The sequence below is a fragment of the Poromitra crassiceps genome (genome assembly GCF_964638095.1).
Source record: "Poromitra crassiceps genome assembly, chromosome: 8".
NCBI classification, from domain to species: Eukaryota; Metazoa; Chordata; class Actinopteri; order Beryciformes; family Melamphaidae; genus Poromitra; species Poromitra crassiceps.
This window is the reverse complement of record NC_139629.1, coordinates 34,103,813-34,119,756: the sequence shown is the minus strand read 5'-3', so window position 1 is coordinate 34,119,756 and position 15,944 is coordinate 34,103,813. Positions and strand designations below refer to the sequence as shown.

General features: G+C 43.3%; 1 protein-coding gene across 1 annotated transcript; it reads left to right on the top strand.

The window, feature by feature from the left end:
- Positions 1-387: 387 nt before the first annotated feature.
- LOC310781463 (chemokine-like protein TAFA-4) lies at positions 388-4,064 on the top strand (the record flags this gene model as incomplete). The annotated part of the gene is made up of 4 exons (XM_083642102.1): positions 388-508; positions 1,800-1,955; positions 2,197-2,321; positions 3,880-4,064. The coding sequence occupies 4 exons, from the start codon at positions 388-390 to the stop codon at positions 3,889-3,891; spliced, it is 414 nt and encodes a 137-aa protein (XP_083498228.1). The 3' UTR covers positions 3,892-4,064.
- Between the last annotated feature and the right edge of the window lie 11,880 nt (positions 4,065-15,944).

Genomic DNA, 15,944 nt, shown 5'->3' with positions numbered 1-15,944 from the left:
CCGAGAACAGTAGCTACACGTTTACAAGCCTCAGGTAAAATATTAAATAGCACAGCAATGTTTCACTTCATGACAATGTGCTGCATTAGTCATTCTGTAAATTGACATAGGCTAGAAGTTCATTTTCTGTGACTCAACATTTGGATTAGGCTATTATAGTTGATTTATACTTGATTGTGAGGCAGTGTTGAAGAGAAACTTAATAATAATAATAATCCTCATCATCTTCATGAAATAATAATAATAATAATTGCAAGGACTTTAAGGGCAGATAACAATTCAGTAGCAGAGATCGACAAATTATCTTATGGTGTGGTTGGTTACCTGGGGGAAATGCCCTAATTCTGTAATAATTAATAGATGCACCTGTTTTTTTCTGCAGGCAAGATGAAGCTGATGAGTGGATTGGCTCAGCCATTACTATGGGGTATCCTCCTCCTTCTCTGTATAGTAGGTTTCTGCAGCCAGCCAGTGTCCACTGGCAACCAAAGCTCCCGAGGACAGACAGGTAGGCCTAAGACCCAGCCAGACCAGCCACACACGTCCCGAGGGACTCATTATGGCTGCCGGTCACCACAAGGTTCTGGTCCCATAAGAAAATCGATATACGTGTTGCTGCTCTAATATTATGACTGTCTGGTAAAGTGTGTTGTTTAAGTAACAGGATCATCATGTACACTTCCCCCTCGTTAACTTCAGGCTGGAGAATGCAGTCTTTATTTATGTGACACTCAACATAGTCCTTTTGTTAAATAGATAATGTACAGACAGGAATATTCACGTCAGGAAGTCTTAAGAGGGATTTGATTTGCCATGCACTCTGACAGGCAATTGATTGAATGCAATCAATGTTGCATAATGTGAAAATGACGTGCTGTATTATATTCCACCCCTCCTGCAGCGCCACATAGAGACAGATGTGTATATATTCCACCCCTCCTGCACCAGCACATAAGAGACAGATGGGGCACTTTGTTTTCTGACAGTGCCACTGCAGCAATCTCTCACGGATGACTTGAATAATAAAACCTGTAATCTGTCCAGGGCTCATTACAGCCAAAATGCTTTTTCTTTGTTGTGAATAATTACATGTTTCATTTTTTTGAGTCCTGTTTTGGTTGTAGCCTGACTGGAAAAACGACTTTAATTATGAATTAACCTTTCAGTCCAACAGATCTTGGAGCAAATGAAGGTAATGCGTATAAGTGACAGTGGTAGAGTTTTTCCTCTTCATCTATTTACTTGCACTCTGGTGCTCTTCTTCAATTGGAAGTTCAATTTGAGTGTATCAGCGTGAATCAATATCAGCAGTAGAGTAGCTAATAAATAATAATGGAGAACGATATACACTTGCATTTCCTCCTTCGCTCAAGCGGCACAGACTCTGCCCATATTTCTGTTCATGCACAGTGTGTAACTGAACATTGTGCTGCTGGCATGTTTTGACCTCTTCAGCTGACGATGCGTTCTCTGCCTGCTTTTCAGTGCAGCCATATCATTATCCTCTTGTCCTGAGCATCACTTGAGTGGTGCTGCCTTTTATCCACTTGGTGGTGCTGTAGCTCCAGAGACGATGAGAAGCTCTGGCTCGGCTTACTTTTTGGTCTCTTCAAGCAGCGTAATGGACAGGAAGGACTATTGTATTTATTATCTCACTTTTAACACCTGGTAAAGTCAGTCAGACAATAGCTGCATTTTCACACTCTCATCGACAGATATCAGACTTAAGCTGCCCCGATCTGCCTTTAACTCCCTCTTGAAGTCGGTATCTTCTCCTCTCCTCCTCTCCTCTCTGTCAGGGTCATCGCAGGAGAGGACGGGGACCTGCGAAGTGGTTGCTGCTCATCGCTGCTGCAACAAGAACAAGATTGAGGAGCGCTCTCAAACGGTCAAGTGTTCCTGCTTCCCAGGACAGGTGGCGGGGACGACGAGGGCGCTGCCCTCTTGTGTTGAAGGTAATGATACTGAAATAGCCTTCCATCTATATTTGAGCTGGAGATGTTGTGACACGATTATATTATTTGTCAAAGTAGAGATCAGGGAGTGAATTTCGCGAGAGCTCGTGGATACAGGAGGCGGTCAAGAGGGCCGGGGGAGAGGATGACATGCGATTGAAATGTCCTTTCCAAACAAACTCCTTTTGAAGTCCTTCCGCCTGAAAGTGACCTTCTGCTCGGGCTGTTGTGTTTTCTGCAGCGTCCATTGTGCGTCAAAACTGGTGGTGTAAGATGGAGCCGTGTCTGGAGGGGGAGGAGTGCCGAGTTCTCCCCGACCTCACCGGATGGTCCTGCATCTCCGGCAACAAAGTCAAGACCACAAAGGTGAGGACAGGCTAGGCTAGGCTGAGTTACAGCGCTAGCAAATGTCTATGAAGGCAATGGAACACAACATGAGCAGTTTAAAGGAACACTCCGCCCATTTTCAACCAGCTTTGTATCATTAGAACATCAGTAGTATATCAGAAAACTGTAAACGGTTTTGAAGTCTGTCATTTAATTTGACAGTTATTGAGTGTTAAAGTGTGGACCAGTGACATCACTGGTCCACACTAACTCAAATTAATAACTCATTAACTCAAATCAACTCTCAATAACTGTCAAACTAGATGAATGATGAATAGTTTGACAGTTATTGAGAGTTGATTTGAGTTAATGAGTTATTAATTTGAGTTAGTGTGGACCAGTGATGTCACTGGTCCACACTTTAACACTCAATAACTGTCAAATTAAATGACAGACTTCAAAACCGTTTACAGTTTTCTGATACACTACTGATGTTCTAATGATACAAAGCTGGTTGAAAATGGGCGGAGTGTTCCTTTAAGACATAGTAGTAAAAGATAATATGTTACAGTAAATCTCTTCCCTTTTCACTGCACTCCTCACAATGCAAAGACTTGTGTGCGCTCATCGTAAAGCTTTATTTTAGTAAGCGGCGCTGCTTTGATGTCGAAAGATTCCACAATCGGGCATAATCTCCACCACTCCCATTGGCCATATCAGCACCACTGCTCTCCACCAGGCACAGTGGGCTCAGCAAGCATAATTCCATATAATCTGGAGAATGATGGGGCCAAGAGGACAAACATGACATAAGCTGTAAACTGTCAAAGACCGAGCACTAAAACCCATGTAATTAAATCTGACGGCCAACGGGTGAACCGCTGCATTTAGAAATGTTGACAATCTGCACTTTCTCACAAGTTGCCTTTTGTTGGAATGAAATAAAACGATTCTGTAATGTGGTATTCCTGGGAGAAGCGTTTCAGAGTGAACGGAGGAGCAAGTGAACACAAAAACACTGTCATTTCACAGTACGGTAGTCGTTGTGTGGCCCATCAGATGACACAATACAACAGTAGTTGAAATACTGTATAGCCATAATGTGCAGCTGGACATCCCCTTTTTTTATTCTTCCTCCTTCACCTGGCAGATTTCAGATAAAACAGATTGTAACTGGCATCTTTTCAAGTCAACTTGGCATCTCAGGGCTTGTGGAGACTTGGATTACGCCAGGTGAGCAGTATGGAAGCTATCCCTTTGGAATAATCTGATCCAGTCAGTGGTAAAGACCAGTTCGTTTAGTGCAGTAGGAAAACGGCTGCCAACTGAAGCCATCTTGGTCAACACTGCATCAATTTCAAAGATTTCCTTTCACATGACTTAGTTATACAGTACATGGAAAAAAAGAAAGAAAATAGGGTCCAGGTTGAAAAATACCGAAATTCTCCTTTAACTTGTCTAAACTACAATGAAATCAGTGGTATATGGCTTCCTGATGATAGAAACATGCCCGTAGCTACGGTACCATTGAGAATTTAAATGAGCAAAACCATTCAGTGTTGTGGAATTGTGTAGATTCATCTGTTGTTGTTTTTAGGTGGCGCGGTAGCCACCTACCGCGCCTCAGTCTGCTCCTAATCCCTACAAGCCTGCCGCCGTCACCTTAACTAATACTGCACTCTGAGGACTCTTTCACACGGAACAAGGGACCATGTTGATTCGTTGGGATACCTCATCTCTGCCGTAAACCCAAGGAACGCGTGCCCGCCACCACTATTTCCTATTTCCTTGCACACTATTTTCGGAGGATTTTAATGACACGAAGTGGAATGTCTATTAGCTATTGACTTGTGCAAACACAAGTGGTACTTGAGGCTGAGGGGCAGATCCCTGTAGTCTGTGCCACAGTGATATATACATACAGTATGCTGGCCACGTTCATGCACTCAATCAAAGTTTGGACTCTTAAAAAGAGACTGTGGATTTTCCGGACGTAGAATGTGAATCCAGTCGTTGGCTTGTGACTGTCTCCTCAGATCAGAGCAGAAGACCACATATCATCGGACATATATGTTATGTTATGTTATGTCATGTCATGTCATGTCATGTCATGGCATGTCATGGCATGGCATGGCATGGCATGTCATGTCATGTTATGTCATGTCATGTCATGTTATGTTATGTTATGTCATGGCATGTCATGTTATGTCATGTCATGTCATGTTATGTTATGTTATGTCATGGCATGTCATGTTATGTCATGTCATGTCATGTTATGTTATGTTATGTAGCATTTGAGGACAGTGATGGAGTTTTTTTTAGAGGTCAGATCCCCTCGGACTAGTCCTCCTTACACACACACACACACACACACACACACAACGCACACACGCATACACACACACACACACACACACACACACACACACACACACACACACACAACGCACAAACGCACACACACACACACACACACACACACACACAACGCACACACACGTACACACAGAGTGCTGTGATAGCATGTATTATACAAACATGAAAGTGATGCAAAACGAGGACTGTTTGAAATGCTAATGAGCAGGAGAAGGGGAGAGAGAAGAGAAGAGTGTTTATTGACATGACGCTTTTGTTTGTCTGTGTAAACTGAGAGCTCCGGTGGAGAGGACTCCGCTTAAAGTAATGATGGGAAACTTTGGAGCATCCCTGCCAGGACGTGCACCGTTATTACCACTTCATCATCAGTCATCCTCTTTATATAAATAATATTCTTTCAAGACCAGCCCTGATATGATAGCTACTCTTTCATCTCTCGAGTTCAGCCAGACATTTTGCATTTTACCTTTGCAATGAAGAGGCGTTTTATAATCACACAAATCATCCCATCTGCAGCATCACACTTGTATGAACGCCACATACTGTTAGCTGAACGCAGTTGCATTTATTTATGTATCGCAATTATTCTTCATTAGTGTGTGTGTGTGCGTGTGTGTGTGTGTGTGTGTAAATGTGTTTTGTGTTCATGCAATTGGCTAAAAGGGAGCTGTGTGTGTGTGTGTGTGTGTGTGTGTGTGTGTGTGTGTGAGTGTGTGTGTGGGTGGGGGGTTTGGGGGGGCAGAATGGCAGGGGCAGGACCCGCCCTCTCTCTCTTCCCTCTGCCACCCTGCATGTAGGAAATCCCCCCCATTGCCGCCTTTTAGCCAATCGGCATGCATCGTTCACTATTAACAAATAGTTGTTCCATTTGAAAGGTCTTAGCTGATGGAAGACTGTGATCCACAGTTAATTGTTGACAAAATGTACTATTGTAAAGTCGCTTTGGATAAAAGTGCCTGCGTCTGTAATGTAATGTAACACAAATACACACCTTTACGCACACACTTGACCTTCATGCCAAATTTCAGTCTCCTATATGGCGAAAACTGTGGCCGCCAAATAAAAGGATCGGGAATTTTTTGTGGACCAACCGACCGACTGACAGTGACAGAGCAACCTAGCATAGCTGCTGGTCGCAGCTAAAAAGCTGTCTGTCTGTAGCGTGATTTGTTAGCAACACTGTTTTACAACAGGCCTAATGTGTGTTTAATATGATGAGTGGCCTATAGCCCTCGAGACTAAACAAATAGTTTGAAATATATTGGTGTGTCACACTAACCTGTTCATGAAGCACCTGTATTCAGTATTTATTTCCAAACTTGGGACCAAAAAGCACCATTGAATTTAAATTTTATTCAGACAATTCCATCCTTTGCTGTTCAGTTAAACTTAGTAAAGCTCTTGGGAAAGTGTAGCGTTTGATATTGAACAGTCTCAACGGAAGCTTGTTTTTGAATGCAGCCAAAAATAATATTAATGATGTTTACCGACTCTGGGAAGAAGTCATTAAATATTGTAGACATCTTAACTTCTTAAAGCAAGAGATATTTAGCCAACAGATTGTTACAGATACTTGGGGGACTTTTTGATTAGTGACTGTTTATCTTTTCAGACTCGAATGAAGATTTTTTCTTAAAGTTTGAATTGAAGTTAGATCTCACATATCACCAAAAGTTATATTGATGAAGATTAAATGATAGTCTCAGCCCCTGGTGCACATGGTTGATTGGGCCATTCTGAAAATCTTCTCTATTCTTCCATTCATATTCTCATATCTATCTATATATAAAATTGAGTATGTGGGCGATATTTATGTTTGTTTGTATGTTTCAATTCTGCGTCCGGCCACAGCTACGCCGTTTCAAGTGCGATCGGGCTGAAACTTTCAGGGGGTGTAAAGGGAACCAGTGCGGGTGACCTACAGAGCCATATTTTTTTATTAAGCTAATTAGCTAATGATGTGATGTCATCACTGATGTCATCAGTGATGATGTCAAAAGTGATGTCATAAGGGCACGCACACACACACACACACACACACACACACACACACACACACACACACAAGGAGGCATTGTGACAAGACTGAACAGTGATGTCATAGCGACATCAGTAATGATGGAGCCGGATCTTCGATGTCATCAGTGATGATGTCATCAGTGACGATGTCATCAGTGATGATGTCATCAGTGATGAGTCAGCAAACTCAGTCTGTTTCAACCTTTGTCCCACTGATGATGTCATAGACATTGTACAGTCTTATGACATAACTGATGACATCATCAGTGGTATCACTCAAGGCCACAGCCTGTGTTTCAAGGCTATGACATCACTAATAATGCCACTGAGGATGTCACAATGAAATTGATGTCATCGTGACCTATTTATAGAAGAATCATCAACTCGAACTCCGAGGACGAGGACGAGCTACGGGCGAGGCCATGCAGCAGCCGAGCCTAGGCCTACAATATGCCAAGTTATACAGAAATGCAAAGCTTGTTACAGTTGAACATCTCATTTCTTATCAAAAGCAAAGGACATTGCAAACCATTCCAATGAATAACCAACATTACACAAAATATTTTTCTCATGTTGTTTTTAATGATTACCTTACAAAATAGACTGTGATAATTAGTCGTCAATTATCATGGGCTCATCAACGAAACGTCAAGGAAGGAGGGTGCCCTTGAGAACCCCTCTGTGTCAACCTTCCATCGTCCACCATCATGTTGCGGACACCATCAGCAAGACTCTTGTAAGTGCTTGTACAAAGGATACACGTAGTTACATCTTGTCCTGTGTTTTTGAATCTATGTGAAAAGAAAATAAGGTCCGCACACTGGAATTAGGATGCTCCCGGTCACTTTATTAAATCTATTTGATATATACTTTTGAATCTATGTGACCCATATGTGTTTAACACACCACCTGTGAGTATTCATGTCATTTGACTGAGCGAACCTGATGAAGCTAGAGCGAAACACATTCACTAATAAAGTCACAGTAAAGTCATTCCATTGTGCGGTGATTAATTTTGATCTTCATTCATGATGTTCCTGCAACCAACCAGCACCTGATCGTCAATACTGGCTGTGCGTGGGGAATCCTCTGCACTTGTTTTTGGTCATAATTTAATTGCCAATGTCATATTTTCAACTTGAATCTGAAGGAGGGGTTATTCCCACAGGTTTGGAAATCTGCCAAGGTTGTACTTCTTCCGAAAAACAAACCGGAGAGTTTCCCAGCTACCAGTAGCAGACCCATTAGTATTCTTCCAGTGTTGAGCTAGCTAATGAAAAAAGTTGTTCTTGAACAGATTCTACACAATTATTATCTTAATGCATGAAACTGATCTCCAGCATGCCTATAAGGCAGATAACTACGTGCACAGACAGAGATGATCGACAAATCGCTATCATGTAACTGTATTACTCGAATTTAGCATTTTAGACCATGTTTAGTCCAACAGCAATCAATTGGACGAATAGCTACTTATCTAATAGGATGTAATCTGTATTGATAATGGTAGTTTTTCCTCCCCTAGTTAGTTATTTTTATTGACACAAAAAGTTTAAACATTCGGGTCCAAACAACATAAAAAAACATGAATATGATAAACCCATAAGTAAAAGTAATAAAAAGTAATTCAGTACAATTTACAGCACAAAGTAATGCCATCACTCATTCCATGGAAGCTTGCTGGTGCTCTAATAGCTCAAGGCAAGCATGTATCATCACTAGGATTCTTTTATTAGTGTTCATGAAAAGTGAGCTCAGTTCAGTGGAGTCATGTCCATATTTTACACGAATGTCCTGTGTGACAGGGCACACCAATGTGTTGTTCATTTTGGATGCCAGTCTTACAGCAACACACTCGTTCTGGTGGTGTACGATCCACCTTCCCATCTCTACTCTCAGTCTACATACTTACAGTGCAGCATGCCCCAGGGGAGTTCCCTTCAGCTCATACTCTATGCAGATGATACAACTGTATATTTTATAACATAACTGAGTTAAGGAACACACTTCAATCTGAATTTCAACCTTGACTGGATATGTGAGAATATACTTGTTTTGAATGTGCCAAAAATTACAAGTATGATGATGTTCAGGGCCAAACTTGCCACTGATAATGATAATCAGCTATCAGGTTCAAAAGTCAAATTTGCTTGGTGTCACACTCGATGGGGCAGCTATCACGGGAGAAACATATTGAAAATATTGTTAAGAAAATGAGCAGAGGAATATCATGCATGTTCTTTGCTTACCGCTGCCTCTAGAGTGCTAGTTTAGTGACACAGGAACTAGTTTTACCCCAACTTGATGACTGCTCAGCAGTCTGGTCGGGTACAGCCAAAAAGACCCGTCTAAGCTCCAAATAGCTCAGGATAAAGCTGCAAGGCCTGCACTGCCCTGACCATTAGGTGTGAGGCAGAGTACAGACAGAATGCATGCCAGCCTCTCATGGCTCAGAGTAGAGGAGAGGTTGGCATGCAATCTAATAGGTTTCTTCATGAATACCTGTTATAGACGGTTTCAACGCGACAACATAAACATTCTAAATTGCCCCCAGCTTACTTCCGGTAACAGTGTTGGCTAGTACCGTAACTGACAGGACATACTCGCTAAGCTATAGGTTCTGATCTGTTCCCTAGCAGCACAATTCCGTGAAAATTGTCTACAGTAAACAACCAATTTGTCTGTATTCACAAATAAATTAACATGAACACTATAACAGAATTAACCGACCTGATCAACCACGATGGAATGCAGTTTGATGTGTTGTGTTGTCTTGAATATGCTTTTATTGAGACTTGTTGCATGTGTTATAGGCTATGTCTTGTTCTATATGTTATGTTATGTTTTGTTGTGTGTGGACCTTGACCCCAGGAAGATAGCTGCTACATTAGTGGCGGATAAGGGGGATCCGAATAGACGAATATGAATAAAACAAATAAAAATATGCTATACTCAAAATCAGACCAGCACATATAAAGTAGCTAAGATATGAGTTGTTAAGGTCTCTCCTATAGCTTTTGGATTCTGAACAAGAAAAATATTTACAGCTGAGGCAAGAACACATGGCATCGCATTATAGAATATACTGTATATAAAATAGAGTATCCAAAGCATACAGTAAATAGAATCAGATAGAAGTTACCTCATGTTAGACATACACTATTTTTATGTGCAACTTTTAGGCCACTCTGTCGGTCAGTCCACAAAAGGTTCACCACCCTAGGAGGCTGATATTTGGCACGAAGCTCAAGTGTTTGTCTCTAAAGGTGTGTGCTTGTTCATGCCAATTGACAAAGAAGGGGAGGGGGGCAAATGCAATTTTCTGGAGGCTTATTTGATATTAGTTGCCAGGTTGTAGTGGCAGGGCAAATGTCTTTTGCATTTTAAAAGACTATGGGCGACATTCCGTATATAGAAAATAAACGACATGGAAAACATAATTGAAACAAAGAACAACAGACAGCCCTCCAGTAACAGCACTGATTAAAAACAAAAACAACAAAACAACATTACTGCGATGACGTTTTACTCCCCTTTAACAACTTTTAAAGATGACACAAAAAAAGGCAACTATGCTGAAGACAATTTTCTCTCTCACTTGTGTGTGTGTGTGTGTGTGTGTGCGTGTGCGTGCGTGCGTGTTTGTGTGTGTGTGTGTGTGCGTGCGTGCGTGTGTGTGTGCGTGCGTGTGTGGGTGGGTGGGTGCATGCGTGTGCGTGTGTGAAGTAAATTAGCCTTCTCTTACTGCAGGCAACTACTGTATATAGGCTACTCAGAGCTGAACGCAATTTGGTCATGGCTCAAAGGTTTGATCTATTTGCCTTGTCGTTATGCACACGATCTGGAATAGAGATTACATTCTGCTTAATTAAAACAGAGAGCGGAACAATTACAGTTTAATGAACAAACATTAATTGGACAATATTAACGTTGTCTGAATGATGTATTCCTATGCATTCGTACTGCAGTTCCATGCCTCATGGCTGTGTGTAAAAGTAATTAAATTGACAATATTATGCATTATGAGTTATATTGTCGATACCGATGCATTGATAAATACAGCAAGCATGTCTGTCTTACCACATGTATTCACTTTCTATTCATTTAACCCCCCACCCCTCTTCTCTAAAACAAGTCAGAAAAACATGATGCGTGACCCTGGAAGATCCCTCTTTGTCAATGCCTTCCTCACCCGAGGGATACAGAAATGCTAGTGAGATAATTTCACTCGTTTTATTTTTCTCTTGAAACAGATGGCATCTTCGGGGGGGGGGAAAAAGGTGCAATGACTGAATATGAGAATAGATTCAGCGTATGCTATGCTCTGCCTTGTTTCATATTGAGACTTCTTTACAGAAGATTCCTGCAACAACTGCATTTGGAAAGTGGGATTATCTAATTGCCAGCACTTTTCACTTGTCACTTTTAGGCAGAAAGGAATAAAGCAAATGGCTCGGACGTTTCTGCGCTCTCCCGTTGCTGAAAAAGCAACAGCAGCAATGTTTTCACTTCATTTGTTTCAGATAGATAAGATCATTACGCATCAACAGCTAGGCCATCGCACCACTTTGGCTTCGTTTGAGCAGACTATCTCATCTCAAGGAGAGTTTGGAGAAGAGACACGTTTTTTCATGCATATAGTTGAAAATTTAAAGAGAACTTTGACGTTTTTTCAACCAGCTCTCTATCTATCTGAAATCGGGATAGTGAAAAACTTTTCTTTTTTTTAATGCTCTCGCTGTCTCTGGGGCACGGCTTCAGAATCTGCTCTACTTCCTCGTTCCAGTGACATCACTGGTCGGAGGAAGAGCAGCAGGTCTTGAAGCTGCACCGGGGCTCACATGGCTGTTTGTTATTCGAGCTACAGATTGTATTCATTTTCGTATGTGTGCATCTAAAGATCCTTAACGAGCCTTAACGAGCCACACCAGCTGTCACAGAGTTTCTGTGGCAGACAAACGGGACCTCTCTGTGCAGGAAACATGGAGGGAAGGTAAACATCGTTACAAAGCTGGTTGAAAAACGTTTTCCTTTACTCTCACTTTTCCAAGAATGCATCTCTGCATAAATCTGCATTTTGATCGGCAACCTGTTTTTTCCGTCTTAAAATAAAAAATACACGTAACAATAACAACTCAAACTCATTCCCTTTGCAGATTTACCCCCTTGTTTTAGGCGGCAAAGAAGAAAAACCCAATTGTAAACTCAAGACTAGAATACGCGTCTCTTGGACTCTCTGAGTAGGTTATGTGCCCGTACAAAACGCTGTTCAGAACGGGCCATGTACCCAACCCAACCTTCAGTTTAGGGCAGCCCAATTTCCTAGACAATTTCCTAACGTGTCTTGTATGGACGGGTAATTGTGATTTGCTGTCAGACTCCGTTCAAGTCAAGCAGAGTGGCGAGGAGAAAATAACCTACAGCGAGATGCCACAGACAGGGAGAAGGATCGGAAAAGACTGGCACTGCTCATTTCGCATCTACGTCTCTACTAAAATCTCCAATGTATGGGAATGACCCTGATCAGCGGCAGCTGATGTGAATTGATACCTGATGCAGCATTTGCGTGTATATCCCTCATTTGTGTGTGTATACCGTGTCACGCGGTTCGCGGTCTTAAAGGGATACACACACAAATGCTGCATAAGGTATGCTATCAATGGGTTAAGACACCCTCGCTCCTGTCACGGGGCCGCACCCTGATTTCCTGGAGGCTACTGTATATCAGCACCATGCCCACGCAACCTCCTCGATCGCTTCCTTGATTTTCACAGGCAAGCAGTTTGACGTGTATCTTGGCATGGAGTTGTATGGTAGCGGCCTAGCGTCTGTGTGGTTGCCAGCAGAATCGTGTGCACTTACTTTGTGATACAGGAGAGCTGGTCCCACTCGGCTCCTCTATGCATTTGCTGGGTGTCTCTGCACAAACTGGCGAAAGCGTGGTGGCTTGCGGTGTCGGCATCGGTGTTGGCCGTTGTGGAGGGTGCGCTGGTATAGAGACAGTCCGCATGTCTGGGAACGCCCACAAAATGTTAAACGGCTGGCGTGCGAGTGGGGTAAAACCGCCCATAGATCTCATGGGCTGACTCACCAAAAGACGGCGCTGCGGCTCTAAACTACAGGTTTGGGGGTTCTAGAGCAGAACACAAGACGTCTGCTCAGATGTGCGTTTACTGCGGTGGTTAAATCCCCGATCGTGTCTGCCTGGGCTGGGCTATCAGCTAAACTCTAACTTTGCTGAATGGATAGAACGGGGGAATTTACCCCACCCTGACCCCGCCCCCAGGCTAACCCAGCGTCTATTGTGGGCGTTCCTAGAGCCTGTATGGGCGTTCCCAGACATGCAGACTGTCTCTATAGTGGTAGTCTGGGCACCTTCCACCCCGCTTTTTGTCATGGGGGCGTAAACCCCGGACCCAGAATTAACACCGGATGGCAATGCGCCTAACAACGTCTTTGTTGCCGTTAGCTTGACGCGGTGATGTTACCTAAACTAGAGTCTGATCAAAACAAAGCTAGCGTTACATAAAACAAAACGTTTATGCAATATGGCATCTCCGCCACCACCGCCTGACACACCGGTCAAAACGGTGAAAGAGGATTCTGATACTTGGGTCAAATTGTCAAGTTAACGTGAAAGTTGACGAGCTAGAAACGCTGCCATCCGGTCTAGGGCGGGCTCTAGGCGGGAACCAGTAGGGTGACAAAATCAATTGTGGGCGGGAGCCAGGCTCTTTCTCGCTGAGAAGAGCCTGGTGACGCGAGGTTACTATAGTGGTGCTGATATAGCCTCAGACCACTCAGGGTGTGGCCTCATCACAGGAGTGAAGAACTGCTGCCGCTTATCAGGGTACTTCCCATACATTGGAAATGTAGGGAGATAGTCTCTCCACTCAGAGAACCTGGGTTACCGTGGTAACCGTTCAGCTTTAAAAAAAGAAAACCGATTGCGCCAAAGCTGTAGTTATTGTGTGCACTACAATACACAACAGTGGGACAAAAGGCAGGAAAAGATAAGTCACTGTAGTCTCACAAAGAGATAAATCCTCCCCCCCCCCCAAAAAAAACATACACTCAAATATTTATCTCTCTCTTTTCACCAATTATAGTCTGTGTATCTTCTGCAATTTCAGGGAAGCACTCAATCTCTGTTCCCTTTAGGAATTGACTGTAGCTGATGGTCTTATCCAGAGTGCCAATGTTCCATCCAAAGATCACTGAATTACTCACTCACTCCTCAAGGTCATTGAGCCAGCCCACAACATATGGCTAACACGCAGTTGCCACGTTTATTCTCAAGCAATCATATCAGGTTCACAGCAGGTCACACCTTATTTAATTAACACGCCTTGGAAATTAAACTTTTGTAGTATTTTTTTTGCCTTTTGGATGAACGATGATTCTAGCCGCCTGATTGAATTTACTCTCTCAAATTTGCCAGCATGAAGAAAAAAAGTCTGAAATCCCCCCCCCCCCCACAAACATCAGCTGAGTTCCACAATTATGCTTATTGCTCTGACATACGTTGATATAAGCCAATGCAACAGACACTGTGCCGATGTCATTGTAAATCTGTCCGTGTCTGCGTCGTGTGATCAAGTTATGATTCCTTTGTGAGGTCCTAATGGCATGAAAGGCCCGGGGTTCTCTGCATGAATCATTTAGATGAGAGGAGAATGCCTGAGGAGGAGGTGGTGGAAGGAGCATGCGGCACCTGATGTCAACTTTAATTAGAATCCAGTTTGGACCGCATGCGTTACCTTGACTTTGAAATCCCAGGATCCCGCAGGGGGGCCAGTGGAGACAGTTCTCGGTTCGAGGATGTGATTAGACTCGGTAATCTTTGGCGGTTGCTTGACGCAAAAATAGAATAGAATGGCAGCAAACCTGCGCTAATCATTTTTACCTTGCCTGTGTGGTTGGGGTTGCTGCTGTGTCTCTGCACACTTGTTGTGTACCACTTGGACTGTGGTCCACAGAGTCACACCGTGGCGTCAGCCATTGGTTTTTGGACTCCTGTTTTGAAGCCTACAGTTGTTACTCATTTAGTTTGGCCACTTTGCGGCGGCCACTGCCTTAATGCCATGGCAGCCGTGTCGCCATGGCAGCAGTGTCATTTAAAGAACAAAAGCCCCCCACTTTTACAGCTGCAGCAGTACCTTGGAAACCCAGCGAAATCAGTAACAATAGAGACACTGCATGTAATAGGCAACGCCCATCACGGGGGGAAGAGCTCCGTTCATTTCCACACACCAGCGTCATTTTCCTTGAATTAAACATAGCTAAAAGCTATTGTGTGGTGGGGCTGCGCAGAAAACAAATGTAAAAAATCGCCAGTTAAAGTTTTTTTGTACTCCCGAGCAAAACAAGGAAGCCATTGAGAATTGGCGAGAAGAAGAATGTGGATCTAGCTGTCAAGAAGTAAGTTGGAGCGTTCATCTTCCGTATATACGATCTTTTGGTGGAACACGCAACCATGCACGTGACATAGGAGAACGGCAGGATTGGAGGGGGGGTTTCTGTTTTCCCCTGTTTTGGGAGTGGTTTCTGAATGATGACGCGTTACGCAGTGTCTCTATAGTGTGGCCCGTCGCCATCTTGGGGTTCTTACGTAGCTCGCACGAGACGGGGCTAAACCAGGGTTTTCCCAGAGCCGCAGCTCCATCTGCTATTGGTCCGTGATCGGCTAGCTACGCGATCACTGGACAGGCGACCTGTCAATCACGCCCAGAACATCTATTTGACTCTAAACGGGTGAGTTATATAAAAATTCACCCCCTATACAGTTGTTATGAAAGTTCAAATTAGCTATATAGAACCAGGCTGCAAACATGTTTAATCCTGTTGTAGGCTAAATTTGGGCATTTTAACATGGGGGCGAACGGGGCCAACGACTCCCTTTTGAAGCCAGCCTCAAGTGGCCATTGACGGAACTACAGCTTTTAGTATCACTTCCACTTGCTTCATCTGTCCAACCCCAACCTTCCCGTCTGATGTAGACGCATGTGTTGTTCACTGACCACACCACCAGTGACGCAATTAATTTTCAGTCAGATAGATAACAATCAGTGTATGGGGATTTTCTCATGATAGACGTTATTTCGCACCCCAACACCCCCTGACTGTCATCATCATATTCTGTTCCTTCACGAGTTGCACCTTTACATTCATAGAAACATGCGTGGCCATTGTCTTGCATGTGTGGAGCATCATGGAGCATGACTAGACTGTCTGAGTGTTTTTGAATGAAATGTGTCTTCAGAACCC